Source organism: Camelus bactrianus, chromosome 5 (assembly GCF_048773025.1).
Source record: "Camelus bactrianus isolate YW-2024 breed Bactrian camel chromosome 5, ASM4877302v1, whole genome shotgun sequence".
NCBI lineage: Eukaryota > Metazoa > Chordata > Mammalia > Artiodactyla > Camelidae > Camelus > Camelus bactrianus.
The window spans coordinates 79,490,371-79,512,992 of NC_133543.1; the positions used below are offsets into that span (position 1 = coordinate 79,490,371).

Sequence of the window (22,622 nt, forward strand, 5' to 3'; positions counted from 1 at the left end):
GAGTTCTCTCTTAAAATTAGTAGTTTTGTTTTGTAGTCCTAGCTGACCTATCTGAATATAGGAGATGACTTCATTAAAACATACTTTCCTGTAACTCTTTCATTAGTGTTTATTAGAATGATAGTGTACAAGACAGGGTGAATGGCTAGTCCTTTCCTCTGTAGAGTGTGCGTATTTTAATACGTTTTAAATTGAATTTTCCCCTCCAAATATTAGACTCTTTTCATGAGCCTACTCCTTCCTCTTTCAAGTTCATATTGTTTGTATTCCAAAAGCTGACTTGGTTCAGTTTTGCAAGTTAAAGATTCATGGATCAAAAGAGCTTAAGAAAATAAAATAAAGACCTTGTGAAAGTGAATGACAAGCTTAAATAAGCGTTGGGGGTAAGAGAAAAAGAGAATAATTAGCAATCCAAAATTAAATTAAACATAAAATAGAGGTTCCCAGGCCAAGAAGGTTCTTGGGAAAGGGGAAGAGAAGAGAGACTGAGTGTACTGGTGTTGATGTTCTTTGCTTGTATAAATTTTAGATCAAATTTGGCTTTGGGTTTCTGGCAGTGCAGACTCTGCAGAACGAGCTGGAGAATGGAGGCTCCTTGCTTGCTACTTTTAGCCCTCACCATTCTGCTGGTTCAGATAACTTCTTGCTGGGTTCAGTGTATGGCAATGAAATGCAAATCATAAACGAGGAGAGCTGGCCTCCAGGGATAGGGGGCCCTGGACGCGGTCCAAGGTCTGTAACACAGAGAAGAGACATATTTCTTTGTCACACACAGTAGATTCTCCCTGAGGGTTTCAGCGATGGGAATAAAATGATGGGGAGGAGGGATGGGTGAGTGGTAGTGGAAATCATTACAATGTTCTGCTCTCATCTGAAAAACCCAACAAAAACAAACCCTGGGCAAGTGGGAACGCAGACGGCCGAGGCCTCGCAGCCTCTCTTCACAGCACACTCCATATACCACGGTTATTACTGGGGGGACAGAGCCCAGAGCGCCCTGTGAGCCTGAACCTGCACACACGCATCCATCACTCGGGTTGACTTGGGGTGGGGAAACTGTCAAGTAAGTTTAAGCTTATTTTTCAAACATTTTGAGTTCAGAATACGTTTTCCCAAGCACTCTGAACATTTAAACCCCTGCGTATTCTGAGGGAAACTTGATCCACATGTTTCTGATTCATTTACACTTAATTTATCAAACTGTTGTTTTGTAAGAGTCATTTGATGTCCAAGGAGCTTTATGAGGTTTTTTTTTTAATAAACCTTCTTATTTGAAACAGAATGTTGCTCATGCCAATACTGATGGAACAACATGCAAGAGAATGTCGATCTGACTTTGACCTTGTGGCCCAACAGGTTCCAGGATAGTGCTGAGGGATGGAAGAGGAATTAAGAAGGACTCGGTTTGGCAGAACACAAGGAACACTCTCTCTTGACCTTCTGCTTGTGATTCTTGGTGGAGGTGGTTTTCCGTTGTCACGAGAGCTCAGGGCTTCTCCTGGTCCTGAGAGGACCTGAGCCCCAAGCAGAAGGATTATAACTGATTTTTGTAAACCAGCTTGGTGTATGGTGGCCAAATACCAGTGGTTTTAAACAAGGCTTATTGTTTTTAATGCCTCTCAGGCTGGGTTCACCTGTACATTAGATGTTGACCTCCTCATAGTGGGCAAAGGGCGAGGAGTTGGATATCTTCAGTGCTCTGGCGTCTGTGGTGTGGTTATTAAACTTTGCCTTGATGATCAGATTGCCTTGACTCTGTACAACCATTTCAAGAGCTGATTCTCCCTTGTCCCCCTGTGGCAGAAGGTGAAGTCTGGGCAACCTCTTCTAAGACAAGTTTCTTGGAATTAAACCCCTTTCTTTTGACCCAAACACATATTCCCCAACACCCCACTTGCCACTAGCACTGTTGCCACTGTCTTAATTTTGGAGAGAGTGAGCTTCCAGTGTGACGAAATTGTCAGAGGAATTAAGGAAAAACACAAGATACAAAGGATGGTTAACCACAGCCTAAAGAAATTTTCCTGCTTTAAAATAAAACCTTGGGACATTGATAGTTGTTTATGGATTTTGGTAAAGGGAAAAAAAAGATTGAATCTTCAAACACATTTATAAATATGATCAAGGTAGTTTCTGGGTTAGCTGGCTTTAAAGAAGAGATTTTTACACTATGTGAAATTTGATCCATGTTGCTGAATCGTTTATATTTAATATGTACATTTTACACATAAATATAAGTTGGCTTTTAGATGTTTTCAGAAAACAGTGCTTTGAACCCAGGATAGCCACTTGATTGAGACTTGCTATAGTCGAAAATAAAATAATTACAGTGTAAATTCTGTGTTCTGGCTTTGAGTTCATGCTCGTAACTCCCATCCAAATTCTCAGATCAGCGTGCAATATGCATGCACTGTCATGACCTTGGCTGATTTTGTCTGAACCAGTGCAACGGAGTTACAAGAAATCAGCCAAGAAGGGTCCCCACGGAGAAGTTATGGGGAATTTTGTTTGTGTTTTTACTGCCAGTACGGGGCCTTAATGGAAACTAAGACTATGAAGCACTTGTGCTTTGCTTTCTGACGGTTGATCTGTACCCCAGACTTCAGAAATCCCTGTTTCCAACCTTTGCACTGATATGAGGTTTGTGGATGCTTTGGGAAAAAGGAGATTCAATTACCATTTGCCCTTCAATGTTCGTATTGGTAGAATGGACTAAAGGTGATGTTATTCACTTTCTTTTGGATATGGGAAAGCAGATCAAGAAAATAGTTAAAGATGGAAACCTACAGTGTAAGAAAAGGTAACTTGTGAAGAACAAAGAACAGTGTTAAAATAGTCCAGAGATAAATAAATGAGAATTCTTGCTCCATTAGAAGCTGTTTCATTAGAACATAAGCTCCATGAAAATGGGGATTTTTACTTACCTTTTTCAGTGCAGTATCTCAAGTCCCTGAAACCATGCCTGGCATATAGTAGTCATTCAACAAATATTTGTTGAATGACAGAATGGCTGGAAGAATATTAGTAAAACTAGACACAGCAGAAGAGTGCTGGCCTGCCTTCTTTTTTTGCTTTCAAGCACAGCAGTAGACTGACAGGTGAGGAGCATGGCAGGTGGCAGACACCCACAGTGGCACACAGCTCTGGTGCCTGCTGCTCTGGGTGGCCCTGCTTCCATGCTGCTAGCCGAGAGGCAGGCATGAAGTCACCAGTTCTCTGAGGACAAAATGGAGAGGCCCTTGTGTGGCATTTTCCTGTCTCTTGGCCTACGGCCTTTGGCCAAGTCTCAGAGGCTGTGATTTAGTCACTAAATAAAAATGTAAGTTATTTTAGGGGCTATCACAATGCTGGCTTTAGGGGCTGTATTACTTTGCTAGGGCTGCCATTATAAAATCATAAAGTGCCACAGACTGGGTGGCTTAAATAGCAGAAATTCAGTTCCTTACAGTTCGGGAGGCTGGAGGGCCAAGACCAAGGCGCTGTAATGTGAGGTTTCTCTTGAGGCCTCTCTTCCTGGCTGCCAGGTGGTCGTCTTCACACTGTGTCCTCAAGTAGCCTCTTCTCAGGGTTGGTGGGGAGAGAGCCAGAGAGAGAGCTCTCTGGTGTCTCTTCCTCTTCTCATAAGGACATCAATTCTATTGAATTAGGGCCTCACCCTTATGACTTCTCTTAACCTTAATTACCTCCCTAAAGGCCCTGTCTCGGGAAGTTAGGATTTCAATGTATGAATTTGGGGGAGGGGGGACACAAAGTCAGCCCACAACAGAGAGTTTAATGGTCCATTCTCGGGTTAAAGTGGAGATGCCAGCAACCAGGGGCATCTCTGAAGTCCTCCCAACAATTTTCCTAAAACAGTCATAGTCATAGCTCCTATTTAAAGCACCGTTACTACTACTGAATTGTGGCATCGGTCATACCATAAAAAATATATAAAGCCTACGGCCTGCTTTATGGTTGGAAAGCCTAGGCAACAGGCATGTTAATTAGGAAGAGAGCCCATCTATTTCCTTGTTCATTTAGTTTTAAAGGCAAAGCTATATACTGGAAACATACTACTTTGGCTTTCAAATTCGTAAGCAAACCACTGCAAATGCAAATTATTTACCGGTAATGTCAGCATTCTTGGGGGAATTTCTATCCCCTTCAATGCTGAAAATCTCACTCTGGAAATTTAGAGCTAGAAGGACCCTCAGAGAAATCTACATCCTCATTTTTATTAATGAGGCCACTGCAGACCCAGAGAAGTTGAGAGACTTAATGAATGTCTTGCAGCCAATCAGAAGCAGAGCACCTGGGTTCCACACGTGGTGCTGTGAAAACATCTGGAGCCTTCTGATGGGCTGACTTTGCAGCAGCATGAAAGTCATGGAAGACTTCCACCCACTTGACCCACACATTTGGTCTTGAGCCTCATTTCATTAATCAGCGAACAAGTGTTCAATGAATGTAATCTACACTCCACAACAAAAGACAAAAGCATAACAGTCTGTCTCAAGAGATAGGCAGTCTGGTTTTGAATGACCAGGCTAAAACTCAAGAAAAAAATAAAAAGAGCAAATACAATTTCACAGAAGCAGCTAAAATGCTAATGGGATTTTAAAGACAGCTTCATTTCCTGGGAGTCTTTTGAGCGCCTCTGGGCTGAGATCTGGCATTTAGCTCAACTTTGATACTGTGTGGGTAAGTTGGAGCAGTCACTGGTCTTACAGAGCCTCAGTTTCCCCGTCTGTAAAGGGGGAACTGCAGGGCGAGGGATAGATCTATTTTAGCTGTGGGGTGGTTGTTGTGGTTGTTGTTGTCACATGACCACAGTCCCTCCACAGCCACCACTGGTGTCCCATTGCCCCCAGTGACAGGAAGGTTTCCTCAGAGACTAGCCTCCAGCCAGCCCTCGAGGTAACCTCTGAAGGCTGCTTCATCACTGCGGAATAAGTAACATTCCCGGCCTTCTTTATAATGCTCTTATTTTCCCCAAGAACCGACAGGTAGATTTTTGCAAGACCTGTTTGTAGTTCTTCTGTGGTCCTCCTACACTGCATCATAAGTATCTAATTCTTCCCCTGCTTTGTGGACTTGGAAGAAAGCTTATACCTTGTTTTTCTATTTCTATTTCTTTTGTAATCTACTTTTTTCATGTTTGAATATTATAATATAGCTCCCATATTATAATGTTATAGAAGACGATATAGAGAATCTTTGGGTGTGATCCTAGCTCTGCAACCCCAGTTGTGTGAACTTGAGCAAACTGCTTAGTCTCCATGTGCCTTTATTTCCTTATGTGTAAAATGGAAACAATCATGTGTTCATGTGATTTGGTTGTGATAACTGAACAAGCTAGTCCATGAAAAATACTTAGTGTGAAGCCTGGAACATAATTAGCACTCAAATGTTAGCTATGAATCATCATTCATTATTTTATCAAGACTTTTAAAAGGAGATGAATTTACTTTGTATAGGACTACTTTGAATAAATAAGGAAGTTAAGTAAAGAAGGAAATCTCAGAACAAATTCCCCAGTCATTGATCTAGAAATGTGCCTGGGGCACTGACAAGTCCTGGGAGATAGGGATACTTTGGGTTTCTGGAAGAACTAATGGGGAAAGAGAAGGGAAAAAATACACAATGATGCTGTAAGTGGAAAGAGATACCCAGAAGGGCCCAGATATGCAGGGAGCAGTGTCTAAACCTTTCTGGGAGAAGTTAGAGGGGGAGGCATCTTCACAGAGAAAGAGCTGACTTTAGTCTTGAAAGAATGGTTAGGTGGCCAGGTGGCTAAGAAGGTCCAAGGATGCTACTGGCAGAAAGACTAGTATATCTAAAGACATGCAGGCATGAGACAACAGATAAATTCAGGAAATATCAAGTACTTGGCTACACAGAGGAGAATGGTAAGAAATGAAACTGGATAGTAGACAAGAATTGGTTCATGAAAAGTTTATGTACCAAGCTAAAGAGTATAGATTTTTATCCTGTAAGCAAATATCTCCTAAACTGTGTTCCCAGATTCCTTCATATGTTAATAGATGTTCCATTTAATAAAATTCTGTGGCCCAATAACTTTGAGAAATGTTTGGTACAACAAAATTAAATAGTTTTTCTTACTGTAGGATTTTTCAGAGCTATTAGTACATCCAGAGAGGGATATAAAATGAAATTGTCTCTAAATTGATTTAACACAGAATACTTTTTAAATTGAAGTATAGTCAGTTTACAATGTTGTGTCAATTTCTGGTGTATGGCATGATAGTTCAGTCATATACATACATATATTCATTTTCATATTCTTTTTCATTACAGGCTACTACAAGATACTGAACAGAGTTCCCTGTGCTATATAGTATAGACTTGTTGTTTATCTGGTTTATATACAGCAGTTAGTATCTGCAAATCTCAAACTCCTAATTCCTCCCTTCCCACCCCTCTTCCCCACTGGTAACCATAAGTTTGTTTTCTATGTCTGTGAGTCTGTTTCTGTTTAGTAAATAAGTTCATTTGTGTCTTTTTTTTTTTTTTTGATTCCATATGTGAGGGATATCATATGGTACTTCTCATTCTTTTTCTGGCTTACTTCACTTAAAATGACAGTCTCCAGGTCTGTCCATATTGCTGCAAATGACATTATTTTATTCTTTTTTTATGGCTGAGTAGTATTCCATTGTATAAATATACACAACTTCTTTATCCATTCATTTGTTGATGGACATTTAGGTTGTTTCCATGTCTCAGCTATTGTAAATAGTGCTGCTATAAACATTGAGGTGCATGTATCTTTTTGAATTAAAGTTCCCCCTGGATATATGCCCAGGAGTGGGATTGCTGGATCATATGATAAGTCTGTTTTTAGTTTTTTGAGACATCTCCATGCTATTTTCCATAGTGGCTGCACCAAACTGCATTCCCACCAACAGTGCAGGTTTCCCTTTTCTCCACACCCTCTCTGTCATTTGCTGACTTTTTAATGATGACCATTCTGACTGGTATGAGGTGATACCTCACTGTAGTTTTGGTTTGCATTTCTCTGATAATTAGCGACAGGATACTTTTCATATTGAGCATCTATTAACATCCAGTTCCACAATGAAGAATTTTGAGGAGGGAAGTGATACATGATCATATTTTATTTAGAGTTAGTGTTTATGAGGGAGAAGGTGTTTTTGAGGGAATATATCATTTGTTCTACAATATAATTATTCTGAAATTAGGCAAAAAGTGTCACCTAATCCAGAGATTGCTAATTAAAAAACAAAATAATGAATTAATTATTTACAAAGCATGGTGGTGCTTTGAAGGCCTGAACTACTTCCTACAGGGAATTTATCAATGTACTGGGTGAAAATTTAATAGAATTCTTTGATTACCCCATGTAGCACATTGCTGTATATATTTACACAAGTTGATAGAGCAATGTTGGAAAGAAGAGCTGTAGGTCAGCTCTAAAGTTGTATACGGTGGGATGAGCACAGGGTCTGTTCCACCTACTAACTGCATGGCTATGAGCAAGCTGTTTCATCTTTTTAATTCTAATTTTCTAACTAGTTAAGAGTGAAGGGGTAATTCCTTCCTCAGGGAGTTATTGTGTTGCTAGGACAGCGTTAAAAGGATTATTTACATGATTGTTAAACACTGCAGGAAGCTGGTGCACAGTGGGAACTCAGGAACCGAGTCTGACCTGTGCTTCCAGGGTTCCCCCAGCAACCTACTCATAATTTTTTCTCACCAAAAGAGCCCTTGCTCTTAGAGGTCACCTTAATTGCAGTTCACCCCAGGAAGCAGGAAGGGAATTGGGGTGAGGGCACACCTTGGAGTGTCCTTGGAGTGTTCTAACCCCTTCTTAGGGCCGGGTCCCCAGCCCTGGGCTCCACACCCTCTTCCAGGCAGCTCTGCTGTGGTGCTCAGTTCAGGGGTAAAAAGGGTGTGGACCAAAAATAAGGCGATTTAGATGCCTTTGCGAGCTCTCTGAGCATTGTAATTCGGCTTGTGTTCTCTGTCTAGCTTTTGATGTTGTAACTGGCTACAGTCGAATTATAAACTATCAAAACCCTTTGCAGAGTTTTCTCTTTTCCATGTCCTGTTCCATCTCAAAAGCCCCCCCAGTCACCACATGGCTGCCTTTGTTTCTCTTGTCTTTTTGTTTAGATGGATTTCTGCCAGGGATGGTAGTTCATAAAAATGGGCTGAGAATAATAAAGTAAACCAAGTTGTCTTGAAATGCCATAGTGATGGTTGGCAGTTATAATTCTTCTGAACTGAGCTGTCAAGCTAAAAATTGAAAAAAGGTGAGAGAATCAAAATGAATTTCCCCCAATGTAGCGGTGGTTTTTCCACCCTCACACGTAGTTCTTCCGGAGGTAACCTGGCCTATCCCCAGCAGGGGGCAGTGTTCATCTTTAAATGATATGTGTCTGGACGGCTTGGCTCTCAGAGCCGGCAAACACCCATGTCCAAGAATCCCAGGCCCTCCAGAGCAAACATTCGAGGTTCTTCCTAAACACAAATTTCCTGAATACAAATCTCCTGGTTTGGTAAGTCTAGATTTGCTGAGTTCTGACAATAAAACAAAAGCACTTCCATAAAATGGAATGTTAGAGCCTTTATGGCAGCATGCAGCCTTCTCTCACTGTGAATAATGTTTTCAGCGTTTGGGGTTGTTGAGATGGTCCCAGGGTAACTGAAAATACTATTATCATAGTAGCTAAGCTGAGTTTTTTGTTTTGGCTTGATTTTGTTTATTGTAGTCACCCGGAGACTGTTCAGATAGGCAAAAGACAAATGAAACAACTTGCTGCCATTCAGCCAGTCCAACCCCTCAGTTGAGACCTCTTTATTCTTGCAAAGAAGCATATTCTAGTTTCCCAGAACAGAGGCCAATTGTTCACCTGTGGTGACTTGGATTTTGAATGAAAGGACTAGAATCAGGATATGTTGCAAGTCAACTTTTAACCAATTATATGATATACGGTGAACCCGAACCCAGTACACTCTGAGAGTTGCCCATAAAACCTTTTCTGAAAGTGAAAAATGGTAGCGTGCATTTGATGCCTCTGCCGCAGGTTTAGCCCCGGATAACACCCTGAATCCAAAGTGGCAGCAGGTAGGTAAAGAGGGAAGTGGCCTCGAAGGATTGAAGTTGCCACAGTGCTTCAAACCCTGAAAACTTACTTAAAACACACAGTCTTTAATTTTTATTAAAATGAGAAACACACATTTTAAGGAAACATTTAGGATTATTTTTCCCAAGTTCTTGAAGAATTTTGCATTTTTCTTCCTTCTAAGACATGGTTTCTAGCAATTTTCCCATACAATTTGTGCTTCCTGTGACTGATAGTTTATTGCAATGCCTGACACATTTTATGGTGCTATTACAAAATTTAACTGAAATATATGAGAATGGTGTGTTTACAAAGATTGTGCAATCCTCTAAGTTAATAGAAACAAAGTTCCTTTGGAAGAATTAAGTGGGTTTTAAGCTACAGTACGCAGAGAGAGAGAGACAGACAGACAGACAGAGAATTTAGCCCTTAAATTATTCACTTTTGCTTTTCTCAGTGACCTTCATTTAGAGTTGAATTCAGTGTTCACACTAAGGTTAAGGCAGCCATGTATTGAAACCGACTTCCATAAGAGTTAAGGGATTTCAAGCTCTGAGATTTTGGACTTTGAGAAACACAAAATGAATCATTTGACCTTGAATTATGTATCACAATCCCCTGTTTCAGCATAAAGGCTGCATATGTACATGCTTAATGAATAAGACCCTTAAGGTTTGTAAAAAAAAGCAACACCCTAGATTTATATATTCCATTAAACATGATCTTCACAGGCTAATTAGTTAGTAATTTCACCCTTGCTTGTAATATAAACCATTTTATGCTCAATAATAATAAAATCTATGTAAACCAGGCTCTTTATTAATAAACATTATGTGCTTCTGGCTTTCAAACAAAATAATGCTTTAACGTGCTTTTCTCTCTATCATGCCTAGACTAATCACACAGTAAAAATCAAACAACTAAAACAGTGGTTTTTATCTCCTGCTGTAGAAAAACAATAAAGACCATGTCGAGGGCTTAAGAATGAGATGTGAACTAAAGGAGACAGGGATGGGGAACAGAAGACTCCAAATCCTTATTTCAGTGTTTGGTATCAGGATGCTTTTAGGTACTTAAGATTATTTAAAATATGTTTCTGTGGAATGAGCTGACATCTGTGGAATCACAGAAGAGGGAGATGTTCTAAATGGCTCCCACTTGTTCATCAAATCTCCCTGACCCGTGAGACCCAGTGAGGTGCCCAAAGGAGCTGGTCTGTGGCTTCATCTAGTGAATCTGAATTGTGAAGCAGTTACTGCTTTCTGAGGCAGCTCCTTCATGGACAATAACCACCAGAAAACTTCTATTTCAGTTCAAGTATCATACTAGCTGAACTAATCAGTATTTTATAATCATCTTCTAACAGAAAGGCTCTGGCCTGTGGAACGTGCATCACCCCAGGATCTGGTAATAGATCACACCCAGACTTGACTTTACAGGGCCCATGGACAAATGAAAATTTGAGACCCTTTGTTCAAAAGTTATTAGGAATTTCAAGATAACAACAGAGCATGAAACCGCTTGCTGGGACTTGTAAGTGTGGGGCCTGTGCAACCGTCCAGGTTGTACCTTCATGAAGCTGCCTCTGTACCTGGCAGCCCCAGCAGCCCCATGTCCTCTGCAGATAATTTATTTCTCCTGCATTGTTCCTCTCCCTAAGAGGTAATATGCTTTAGTCAGCACAAGAAGAGGTCTGGTCATTTTGCAGCCAGTATGGAAGTTTTCAATAGGATAATTCCAGATAATCTTCCTGCTGATGTTATGTCTAGTATGAACTATGAGTATTTGGAGGGCTGTGGAAAAATAAAATATCTATTGGCAAATGAAAACACCTTTGCTGGGAGATACATTATTTCACATTTAAAAGCATCCGAGGCACTGGGAAATTATGGTCATACCATGAAATCTCCCATCTGAAGTATATTTCTGTTAAATCATAATAACAAAAAAAAGATGGCAAACATTTTTTGAATGTTTACTAAGTGCTTTATATGTTTTCACCCATTGTTTCACCAAACAACCCAACCCTTTAAGATAGCTAATATTATGTCCAAATCCTAGATGGGAGGCAGAGAGCAGTTAAGTATCTCACTCCAGGTCACAAAGATGTAAGTGACAGAGCTGAGATTTCACCCCAGGTTTCCAAAGTTCATACCCTTAACCACTACATCACAGCTCTCAGAACACGGAGTGAAGTTGCTGTTCTGGAAGCTTATCCCACGACCGTCCGGGCACCGTGCTTCAGCAATCCTGCAGCCAGATACCTTCTGCCAGACAGTCCTGTTTCTCTTGTCCACTGTGGTCAGCATTGCTTCCACTGTGGGACTATGCAGGCAACACGGGGCCCCCCGGATGACTACTTTGAACTGATTAATCAATCAAATCAAACAATTATTCAGTGCAGTCAAATAACTGGTTTCACTGACTGTTTATTTGACTTGGTTGATGGGTTGTCTGAACTGAATGAATGGGTGGCTGAGTCTTTTGGGGCAGGAAGGACACAGCCTTTGATGGACGTGACGCCACTGCTGTGATGCTGAGTGACACCAGTCAAGTTCTTCCTGCAAAAATTGACATCACCATTTCACTGTGGAAAGAGCATTTGCTTCCTTTCTAATCAAATCTAAGTGAGTAAAAATGTTGTTATCCCTCTGTGAAGGCAGCTAAATGAATTAAATAAATGCATCGAATCTGTAATACAGAGGTAAAGGCAAAACAAGGAACAAAAGGCACAGTGCTATTTATTACCTTTAAAGGAGAATGCCGCTGATAATACTGGAGATTTTCTTCTGTTTAGAAAGTCAAGGTTAGTATCCTCCAAATTTGCAAATTCTAAAGCCAGTGAGCAAGTCAGTTATCCCCCCCAGTTCTGGAAGAACAAGTTGGAGGCCAGAGGGCAAACTGGTATTTGTCTAAGGTTGACTGAGGCAGGTCAATGATCCCAGGAGGCCCAAGGAAGCCTGGCAGAACACTGAAAGCCTGAGGAATGTGTTTAAGAGTCAGGTGGAGAGTCTCTTTGCTCTGTAAAGATCTGCAGGATGATTCCACTTACCTGCAAGTATCTCTTTATCACTGTTAAATATTTACGGATCAGTGTTTAAGTGCCTGCAGGCTTGGGGAGCTTTACTTATCAGTAAGCACTCTTTTAAAAGGCAGTTAACGCTGGAGCTGGTGGATGGATGAAAATGCCATCTGTCCCACTTGCTTCCCAGTCGCCTCGAGGCTCTTCCAGGGTTGGGGCTGGCTATTCCAATGACTTTGCTGGGCAAGAAATCTTGGACCATTCTGAATGAATTCAGAGTTGTGAAAGGAAAGACTCTGAAAAGGTTGTCTGCATAGTCCAATGATAAGATTTGTCCACTGTCATAGGTGAGACTCTGTGTGAGAGAAAAATAGTCGCCAGTCCTTCTGGGGCTGCCTTGTTCATTCATAAATACTTAGCGGCTATTTAGCCAGTGCCCTTTTCTGTCTAGAGCTAGGGACTGCAGGGGAGCTGTGCATGGGACAGACAAGAACAGTGCCTTCACAAGGCTGCAATTTTAGTGAGAGAGGAACACACAAATATAGTATCTGAGCATGTACACTTGCACTAACAAACAGGAAAAGACAAACAAGAACTCTTCCACTTGTGAATTTTCAGTTTTCTTTGTCCATTTCTATAAACGAAACTTTTACCTGAGGGGCAGATGCCAATACCTCTTGCCCATCACTAAGGAAATGTCTAGGGAAAAACCAAGGAAGCATGGAATAGGATCCTGTAATAATTTAAGCTGTAAACTTTAATTTGTTGTACACACGTTAAAAAAAAAATAAAAGCAGAGTAACACTCACTATTGGATAAATCAAACATTTACTCTGTAAAATACTGTTATCGGCAACGGATCTCATAAACCTGAACACTTAATCTGTTCTGTGAATGTTGGTAGCCTTGCACCGAAGCAAAGTGTCAGCGATGCAGCATGCGGTTTTCCGTCATACCTTTCCCGGTGTTTGATCAATGGAAAGGTCAAAACTGAGATTATGTTATTCATCCCTAGAGTCAATTGCCCTTTAAAAATCAAGCTTTTCTTAGAGTTTCTGTGTTGCTAACCACTAGGATAATCTCGTATTTAGGACTGATTTCCCTGAGAAACAGTCAGTTTTTCAAAAGTTAGCAATTCTGTGTACTTGACTTTTTTTTTAACTTATTATTTTTTATTACTGAAGTACAGTCAGTTTACAATGTCATGTCAGTTTCTGGTGTACAGCATAATGTTTCAGTCATATATATACATACATTGTTTTCTTTTCATTATGGGTTACTATAAGAAGGGTACTTGACTATTAAAATAAGTTTAAGAACATTCCAGTTGCCTGTTAGCCTTGATGGAAGTCTCACCTTTGTGGTTACCTGGAGGGAAGGAATGTCCAGGCAGATTTTCTGTATTGGCCTCATTTCTCCAACTGTCTATCAAACATTTGGGTTTGGCAAGTCCTTTTAGCACATTTTGCCAAGCACTTTCCCCCGTAATTTTTTAAAACCCATGTGTGTTTCAAAAGAAATTTAATCTACATGTCTCTGGTTCGTTTACACTTCGCTCATCAGATTGTTATTTTACTGGAATTCTTTCATTATCTAGGAAGTTGGTGAATCCTCCAGAAAACTGTTTTTCTTTTTTCTGTCACAATTTCTGAGAATAAGTAAAATTTGAACTTTACGATTCTGTTATCTCAGGAACCAATCATTCTGGGTGCTGTTTGAAATATCAATCTGTTCAGAGCCTTTGATGATGGTGTGTCATCCAAATTTGTTGGTCCTAGAGTAAAATAAGAAAAATATGTTGATTTTAAGATAAGGTAATTTTAAAGATAAGTATCAACTCTGAAAGGAGAATTTCTGAAAATGGGATATTTGGGGAAGTTCGATCATCTCCAACTTTCCTACCTACTATAAAATCATTAGTAATTGATTAAAAATATTGGTTGATGTCAGTCTAGCTGGAATCATTTGAGATTCATTTGAATCCTAGAGCTAAATACATTAAAAAGTTCGAAGATTTTGCCTCAAAGGGTACCTTGCATTTGCTTCTAAGAACCACTGCAGTAAGTGTTGCATGTTTTATAAAGCAAAATTGCTGATCTGTCTCCTCCAAAACAATTTCAACATGCACCAGTATGAGTTGCTGGAGATTCTTTGGCTTTGAGTCAGAAGCCTGGCTTTCCAGACCTGAGTCTCCACCTGCCACTCCCTACATTTTTGTGTGATTTGAGGGTGATTTATCAAACCCTCTCTAGAAGGGTAACTATGTAGGATGATGACTGTTAACTAGACTAATTCTGGTGATTATTTCACAATAAATACAAATATCAAATCCCTAAATTTTACATCTGAAACTAATATAATGTTATATATCAGATATGCCTCAATTAAAAAAATTTGAATATATAAAACTCCTCTAGAATTGGGTCTTCTTGTGTAAAACTGCGCTTGTACACAAGCCTGGAAACCAAGCTTGTACTATTTAATTGAAGATATCTTTCAGTATAAAATAAAATAATAAACAAAAATTACTTTCAAATCATTAAGTACAAAGCATGGTCTCCAATGGTTCTTCTCAAACTACACTTGGTGAAAGACAGTTTTTTCCCTTCAAAACATTGTGAGTTGAAACTTTTATAAAATACAATAAAAATAAATTGCTGGAAAAGTGAAATAAAAAAGACATACAAAAATGTAAGTGCAATTGTAAGAACTACTAGATCCAATAAACATGATTACTCTATTAAATTGATACAAAAGTAAATGAAATAAAAAAGACATATAGAAATATAAGCACAGTTGTAAGAATTATTAGAACCAATAAACACAAAATTACTCTGTTAAATTGGTATAAAACTAAAAAAACAAACAAACAAAAAACCAAAAAAAATTGGTATAAAACTTTCTAAATGCTTTCTCTTAATCTCAATTCCTACTCGGTCACATGGGGTACAAATAGCTTATAGCCTGACACAGGTCCACGGACCACACTTTGAGTAGCTGTGCTTTGGCCAGCAGAGCAAGGAGAACCTGCCTGTTGTTATTGTCCTAGGGATGTTCTTTTAGCGCCTGACAGTGGTTCCTAACTACATGTCATACTGTGGTTTTGAATCACAACCTCTCTCTCTGCTTTCCTAGGATCAGTTGCTCCATTTACCAGACATATTTCTGAGTAGTACTTCACTTTTAAATTTTCAGTGATGATCTTTCGGGCCTTGTGCTTTGGCAGCTTTTTGATTTTGCCATTTCCCTTGCCTAGTTCCCACAACTTTTACTTCTCAGGCATCTCTCCTCTCTTTTCTCTTCCTGTGGCTACCCTTCTGGGCAGGTCTCCTTGTCAGACATGACCAGCCTCTGTCCAGTCTAAGGTACCCTTCACACTCGTCCCTCAGCTGCATCTGTAATAAGATCAATCCGTTACTCACAAGCCTTCTAGAGCTCCTTTCTGTCTGTCAGACGAAGCACTGCCTGCCTTACTCTTTCCGGCCTTTTAGCCTCTTTTCATGTTGCCCTCTTGGCTTCAAATGTCCCCAGTTTTCAAAATCCTGACATTTCCATCCTCCTCGTCTTTCCAAGCTTACCCCAAACACCATTATCCCTTGGAAGCCACTGCTGGTGGATGTGCCCTGTCCTTCCCTGGGGGAAACCTGTACCCCTCACCTGACACAGATTCTGTTCTGCCCAGCACAGCTCTGTGGATCAGATTGAATAACTTCTCTCTGCTCTTCCCCACCCTAGCCCTAACTTAATAATGGACAATTTGAAGTGAGGGGCCAAGCCTTCTTAATCTTGAATTAAAAAGTTATTAATTACTGAGTAACACATAAATTCTTTTTGCCATAAAACAAAGAAAACACTAACCATCACGGAGAGGGTTAATTTTCCTGTAACCCCCACTTTTCCTCAGTTTCTTGGGTAACCATGATCATTGTTTGTTGGTTTGGGGTACATTTTTGGAGATCTTTCCCTTTTTTTAGGTATTTAGATATGATATGACTGTTGAAGTAGCCTTATTTAGTGTGTACATGCCAAGACCTATGTAAGTGTTCGCTGTTGTTACTCTTGCTCTGTGGCTTTTCCCTTTTAATCAGCAATCTGCCTTGGAGACACGGTCATGTCAGTGCCAGAAGATCTCCCTCACTTGGTAACTGCCCAACCGCATTGCAGGAATAAACGTGTACATTTTTGTTGTTACACATATCTGAGTCTCTCTTTTCTAGAACCTAGCACAGTGCCTTGCGCCTGTATTTGATAAATATTTGTGGAATTGACCAAACCAAGGAGTTCCCAAATTCCTTTGATCTGTTAACATTTTGTTTAAGAGATTAGGAACGATAACCACTCAAGGCAGCATAAAGGAATTTCCTTGAGGACAACTCCTATTTGCACTTCACAATTAGGGTGAACTGTGAAAAACATAAAGGAGGGTTTCAAGGAGGCTAATGAAGATCAGAGAAGCAGGAGATAATGGCAAGGAAGAAGGGCTAAAATGAGGCTAAGAGTGAACTTGATAATAGCGAAGATCTCTGTCCTCTCTTGGAGACAGAAGCAGAGGGAGGGGACTGTGAACGTGTTAAGACGATTTAGCACGAGAATTCTTAGATCAGGATTACTATGGATCCTCGCCTGGAGACTAATGAGAGCAATTTGTTTCTCCTCTGTAGGAAGAGTGTAACAGTGGTCTTATCTAATAGCAAGGAGCTGGAATAGATGGCTTCTCAGGATCTTCCCCATGAACTCTTTTAGCTTGTAATTCTCTCTAAGCCCTTAGCCTGTGCTGTTATAGTTGGTTTAGCATATTTAAAGTTCCTAGAAGGCACTATTAATGAATGGGTGAAATGTGAGTGTAAAAGTCATCTTTCTGCATTGTTCCTAACTTTCTTCCCTTCACCTTTTAACTATCTTTCTCTGGAAATAAATTCTTTCATTTAGGTTGCTGGTTGAAGTCTGCCATTTAAGTCCTTCATCTTCATTTGCACTACAGTGGATCATGGTCTGAGTCATGGATGGACTTTGAACGAAGACCCAGTTCTAGAAATACATACTCACGTGTCAGACCTGTGTCCTTTAACAGGACCATTTATGTTTCCTATATATTCAAATTTTTATTTTCCAAACACCATTTGTTTCATCATTTCATCCCAGAGTACTTGACTCTGCAGGAGCGAAGCTCGCTTCCTTGGTGGTCTTGACCGTTTGCCTGAGGCCTCAGTATTGTATAATCTCCCCACGTTTTTGACAACGGCTGCTTCTTGACATCTTTCTCTTCTTAGTCCTTCCCTGATCATCTAAAGGAACAAAGTGAATGCTGGGGTTTGCACTTCTAGGACTGTTGGAAACCTGGAAATCAGCACATATTAGTCAGCTGTGTCCTTCTGTTCATTTATGGGCACCCTGAGTATTAAAGCTGATAAGCTTTGACTGAGGCTTAAATTTTCTTTTAAGGTAGAAAGTGACCGTAGCTCCATATTGTTAAATGGAGGAATTAGTACACCCTCAACGTGACCCAGTTACAGATCAGATTCAACTGTGATGGTGGCAACAACTCCCCATGTCGCTAATACCTACTCTGCCTTTTGGGCTTCCCCCTCCCCTTTTTTATTGTCTAAATAGCAGCCCTAGAACACAGTTTATAAATAAATATAGTCAAGTTCTTTATGACTTTTCCTTAGACGCAATGTTACCAACAAAGGTTTTGATTCTTGGCTGTTATACAACTTAAAAAACAAATGATCTTGAAGATCTGTTCTAACAGGTGGTAAGTGGTTTGCAGTAGGCAGGGAAGAGAGGGTTAGAGTCTTGACAGCTGACACCAGAATTCTTCCCAGGTTGAGACTATCCCCTGGAAGGAAACTAGTTTAATAAGATTCCAGAGTAAAAAGTGAGCCCCCAAGGGCAGGACTTGCTGAGGGAGGAAAGAAGGTAGATAACAAAACAACCATCCTACTAAGAAAAAATAGGAATGAGAAGGTATGAACGGGAAAGGAGAGATATGATGGCCGAGCCACAAGGGACTGCAGCTGAAGAATTTACGAAAAGGAATTTCTTATATTCAGCTTAAAGGAATTTGCCTTCAGATGTTCAACCCCCCACTATCCAATAAAATCTGTTGCTCATATTAGAGCCTTGTAAGAGTGAGTTGGTTTTGACTAAAGAACTAGACCAAACTTTGTTCCTGGATCAACAAGGTGTAAGGGAAAGAACAGGCGGGGAGAGTCCATGAACCGAATTCATCCAGTGGAGCTTACTGGCCATATCTCTCACCTCATTCTGAGGACTTGCAGAAGCCCTGGGGAGAGATTAGATTTCCCCAAGGCACGGAATAGGGATTCTAGGAAATTATATCATTATCTTAAAGAACGGGAAGACTTCAACTAACACCCAGGTTACAGTTGTTTCTACTGTTAGTACAACGCTTGCTTTCTGAAATGGCTAAGATCCAATTAAAGGGATAACATAGTGTAGTAGGTTGAGTGGTGACCCCACCACCACCAAAAGATACATCTACTTGAAACTGTAAATATAGCCTTGGTTGGAAAAAGGATCTTTGCAGATGTAATTAAGTTAGGGATCTCAAGAAGAGATCAACCTGGATTAGGTTGGATCCTGAATCTAACAGCAAGGAGAGAAGGGGAAAGGATACAGAGGAGAAGCCATGAGAGGACAGAAGCAGAGATTGGAGTGATGCTGTCACAAGCCTGGGGCCGCCTGGGGCCACCTGGGGCCACCAGAAAGTAGAAGAGGCAATAAAGGATTCTCCCCTAGAGTCTTTGGAGGGATTGCGGCTCTGCCAACACCTTGATTTTGGACTTCTGGCCTCCAGAACAATGAGAGAATGAATTTCTGCTGTTTTAAGCCACATGGTTTGCAATGACTTGTTTTGGCAGCTCCAGGAAACTAATAAACATAGTCACCCCCTAGCTAAATTCAATTTCCTATTGTCCTATAAAGTTCTCCTCATCAATCTTGCCTGATTTTCCTGCAAGGAATCAAGGACTCAAGAATCAAGGACAGCTTCAGTGGCATCACAGAACTCAACAATTCCTTGGAAACATTTGCTAGGCCGTCTTTGCAGGAGAATTAAAAGACCATTTCGAGCAACAAATCCAGGGACGATGGTGTGGCTGCAGCCTTTGTTGCATCCTTATTTCTCATGGCAGGGCTGGCAGAGAAGCATGTTAGAGACAGTTGTGGACCTTCTGGCTGCAACTGTAATTGGGATCTTGTTCTTTGAAAATGATTGGGCAAGGGTGTTTATGCAAGGCTGATGACAAGGGCTGGAAGCAATGCAGTGGGTGTCATTCATCAGGCCCTGGCAGAGGGGACTCCTCTTTGAATAGCTCTGAATCAAGTCCTGCCCTCCTTGCCCCCGTTATCACACAGAACTGCGCTCTGCTTATCCGTTGTGCCTACATCCCCTCTGAAATTTAAGTTTTCTCTTGGTAGGAAGGTGCTTTTGTGAAGACTTGGAAGTAGCCTTTGTTGGTTGTAATCTTTTTTTATGAAATGAAAACAGCAAAGGCTTTGACAAGCCTGAGGAAGCAAAAAAAATCTCTCCTTGTCATGTGGCCATTTGCTCTCAGGAGAGTCTATGGCTTTTGAGCAATTCTAAAGAAATATTGGATAAAAATGAAAAAAACAAAAACAAACCCCACAAGGATGGGAAGTTTGGGAAGCAAAGGTGCAGGATATATAAAGGGAACTTTATAAAAACACCCTTCTGTCAATGGGAAGTTGGAAAATCTGTGACACAGACTGTCATTTCTTTGATGACCGAGAGAGCAGGATGTCCTATAGATGCTACATTGTCCTGGTTCCACACCCACCCCCGGACTAATGAGGCACTTGAGCGAATGAGTGGGTGAGCGAATGAGTGCGTGAACGACTGAAGGAAATTGTATCAAGGACACGAGCTGCGTTCATGTTCTCTGTGCCTCTTTGGACTCCCGAGAGTTTTTGTTTTTGTTTTCTGTTTTGGCTTACTTCTGGATTCCTGGACAAGCTCCCCATGAGGGAGACTGCCCGCAAGGAAAGACATTCGTCACTCTGACACCTCGCGCTGCAAGAGAAGGAGCAGAACGGCTCTGAGGTGAGACAAGCTGCAGGAGCCGAACTTTGCCGGGCCCTTAATTAGGGTCGGAGTAACCTTAGCCACTTCCCTTCTCTGCCTCTTTTGAACCATAGCTACCGACTTGCTGCGTTTTTTTTTTTTTTAAATGGGATTTTATACTTACATTTCTGCAGGAATTATCCAGGAAACTGCTAATTTTATTTGTCCCTTCGGCCTGTTATTTCAGGTTAAATCTATAAAGGCAAATTATTAGGGCTGTAACTCTAACCCCACCAATTTTCTCAGGCCTCATGGTAAATAGTATTATAGTAAAGTCCTATGTAAGCAGCTCCTAAGTAATCAGGAGCCTCCATCAGTCTGAGGTGTTTTTATTGCACTCTGCTGTTTTGGGGGGTTGGGTGGGGTAACAGACTCAATTAAACAACTTCATCACAGGGAGTTACAAAGAGGAAAAAAAAGTTTCCAGGATACACCTTCTATGTTTTCTTCATTTATATATGATCTAATCATATTCACAATCATTGAGAATTAGGACTAGAAAAGGCCCTAGAAAATGTGATTGAGTTCAACCTTCTTTCTTAATAAATGAGGAAAGAGGAAGCCAGGATGTCAGTTGCAGTGTCTAAAATCAGGGGCTCATCAGTGGCCAGCAGGGACCTGGAACACAGCCCTCTGAATACCCAGGGTGACTGATCCGGTGTAATGGCTTAGAGCGATTTCTAGGTCATCTTTTGTCAAATAAAAGTTCCACTATGTTCATTATACTTAGTGAGGCAGAAAAATAAACTGATAAATTTTTGAAAGGTGGGAGAGAACAGAGAGTATTTTCTGCTCCATCTTGAGTTTAAACAGACTTGTCAATTATCCAGAATGTCCTAAGGCTCCTTCATCTCTGCTCTGAAATCTCTCTTGCTTTCTTTTTTTTTTTTTTCCAGTAGAAGTGTACAGTTGAGGATCCCATTTTACGTGTGGTATAAGTTTCTGAAGACTTCAGATAATTCGAGACTGATATCCCCATGGACTCAATATGAAGCAGAGATGACACATTTTGGGCGAGGATTAATCTCCCAGTTTCGGGACCCATTACTGTGCCCTTACTCTGATTGCCATGATGGCGCCCTTTTCTGCTCTTTTCCATTATCCTTGCCCTGTTGGCAAACCCTCTTCCCAGTTATGTTACCTTGGACAAGTAACTTAACTTCTCTTTGTGCTTCTGTTTGTTCATCTGTAAAGTAAAGGTAATGATACGACATACCTTGAAGGGTTGCTGGATGGTTAAATCATGTCTTTTGTATCATATAGGATCACATTTGGCTGCAAACACAAGACAACAGAAAATAACAGTGACTCAACAAGGTCGAAATACATTCTACATTCAGGTGGGAAGGTTGGAGGCAGGTATCCAGGGCAGGCATGACAGCTTCAGTGGTGTCTGTGTTTCTCTTCTGCTGTCTCTGTACCAGTAGAGCCTGTCCCTTCTCAGATCTGTGGCCCTTCCTGTCCACTGATGCTCACATCCTCCTTCATCTTCGAGCCACGTGGGTGGCCCATTGCTCCCCAGCCAAGCTTTCCTTCACCTGGGGACTTTCTTCCCTCTATCAACTTTAAACTGTCCACTTGGAAAGGAGGATAATTCAATCTATGCTTAGATATGGATGGTTGATAGGCTTGTTGGATTTGTGTTTTTACTGCTCAGTTGACAAGAATGTTGCTTCAAAAGTGAGATTTGGGAATTGATAGTGAGTGTGTTTGGGAAGGGGAGGAACTTCCCAATATAAAGGCTGCCTACAATGACAGTCAGACTGCTTAGTAATGTTTACTTGTGCATTTTTGGAGGGGGTAGGTAATTAGGTTTGTTTATTTATTTTTAGAGGAAGTACAGGGGATTGAACCACGTGCTCTACCACTTGAGCTACACCCTTCCCCTCTACTTGTGCATTTTTACAAATGATCTCTAGAGATTTAGCAACAAATATTTGGAAATGCTGAGGTTAAAATAGGGAATGCTGAAAATGAGATCCAGGGGACTTTTAAAATCTTCTGCACAATCTACATGGTAACATGTGCATGGTTAGAGGATGCCATTTCCATTTTTGTCTAGGAAATGTGAGGTCTTGGAAACTCTCTTGGCTCCCAGCTAGATCACTTATAGGGCTCACCTCTTTTGTTTGCCATCTTTTTAGGGTCATTGTCCTTTGTTGCCTGACATCCAGTATCTTGAAAAACGTTTCATATGTGTTTTCTGATGTTTTAGATGTTTCAAGGAGAAGAATGAATACCATCCCTGGTATTCCATCTTGGCTAGAGGAGCAAGTACTGTAAACTTAAAATTTTACGTGAAGGAAAATCTCCTAAATTGAAGAAAATGGTTCCCACGATAATTTAACTTATTTTGAGTCTATAGACACTCTTTTGGGTTGAATTAGCCTCCCCAAAAGATATT

The 22,622-nt window shown here is 40.7% G+C and overlaps 1 protein-coding gene across 11 annotated transcripts in view; it reads left to right on the forward strand.

Annotated features, from left to right (window-relative positions):
• Nucleotides 1-22,622, forward strand: part of FTCDNL1 (formiminotransferase cyclodeaminase N-terminal like) — a 139,582-nt gene that overhangs the window by 80,162 nt on the left and 36,798 nt on the right. Inside the window, exon 6 of one of the 11 annotated variants that reach the window (XM_074364202.1) lies at nt 1,357-2,569. The exons of 8 other annotated variants lie outside the window; for them this stretch is intronic. In XM_074364202.1, coding sequence (XP_074220303.1) covers nt 1,357-1,436 — 80 coding nt within the window. In that variant the 3' untranslated portion in view covers nt 1,437-2,569. Of the gene's footprint in view, nt 1-1,280; nt 1,319-1,356; nt 2,570-6,297; nt 6,354-22,622 lie in introns of those variants that run through there. 2 more of the 11 variants (XM_074364204.1, XM_074364207.1) reach the window with 2 other exon arrangements.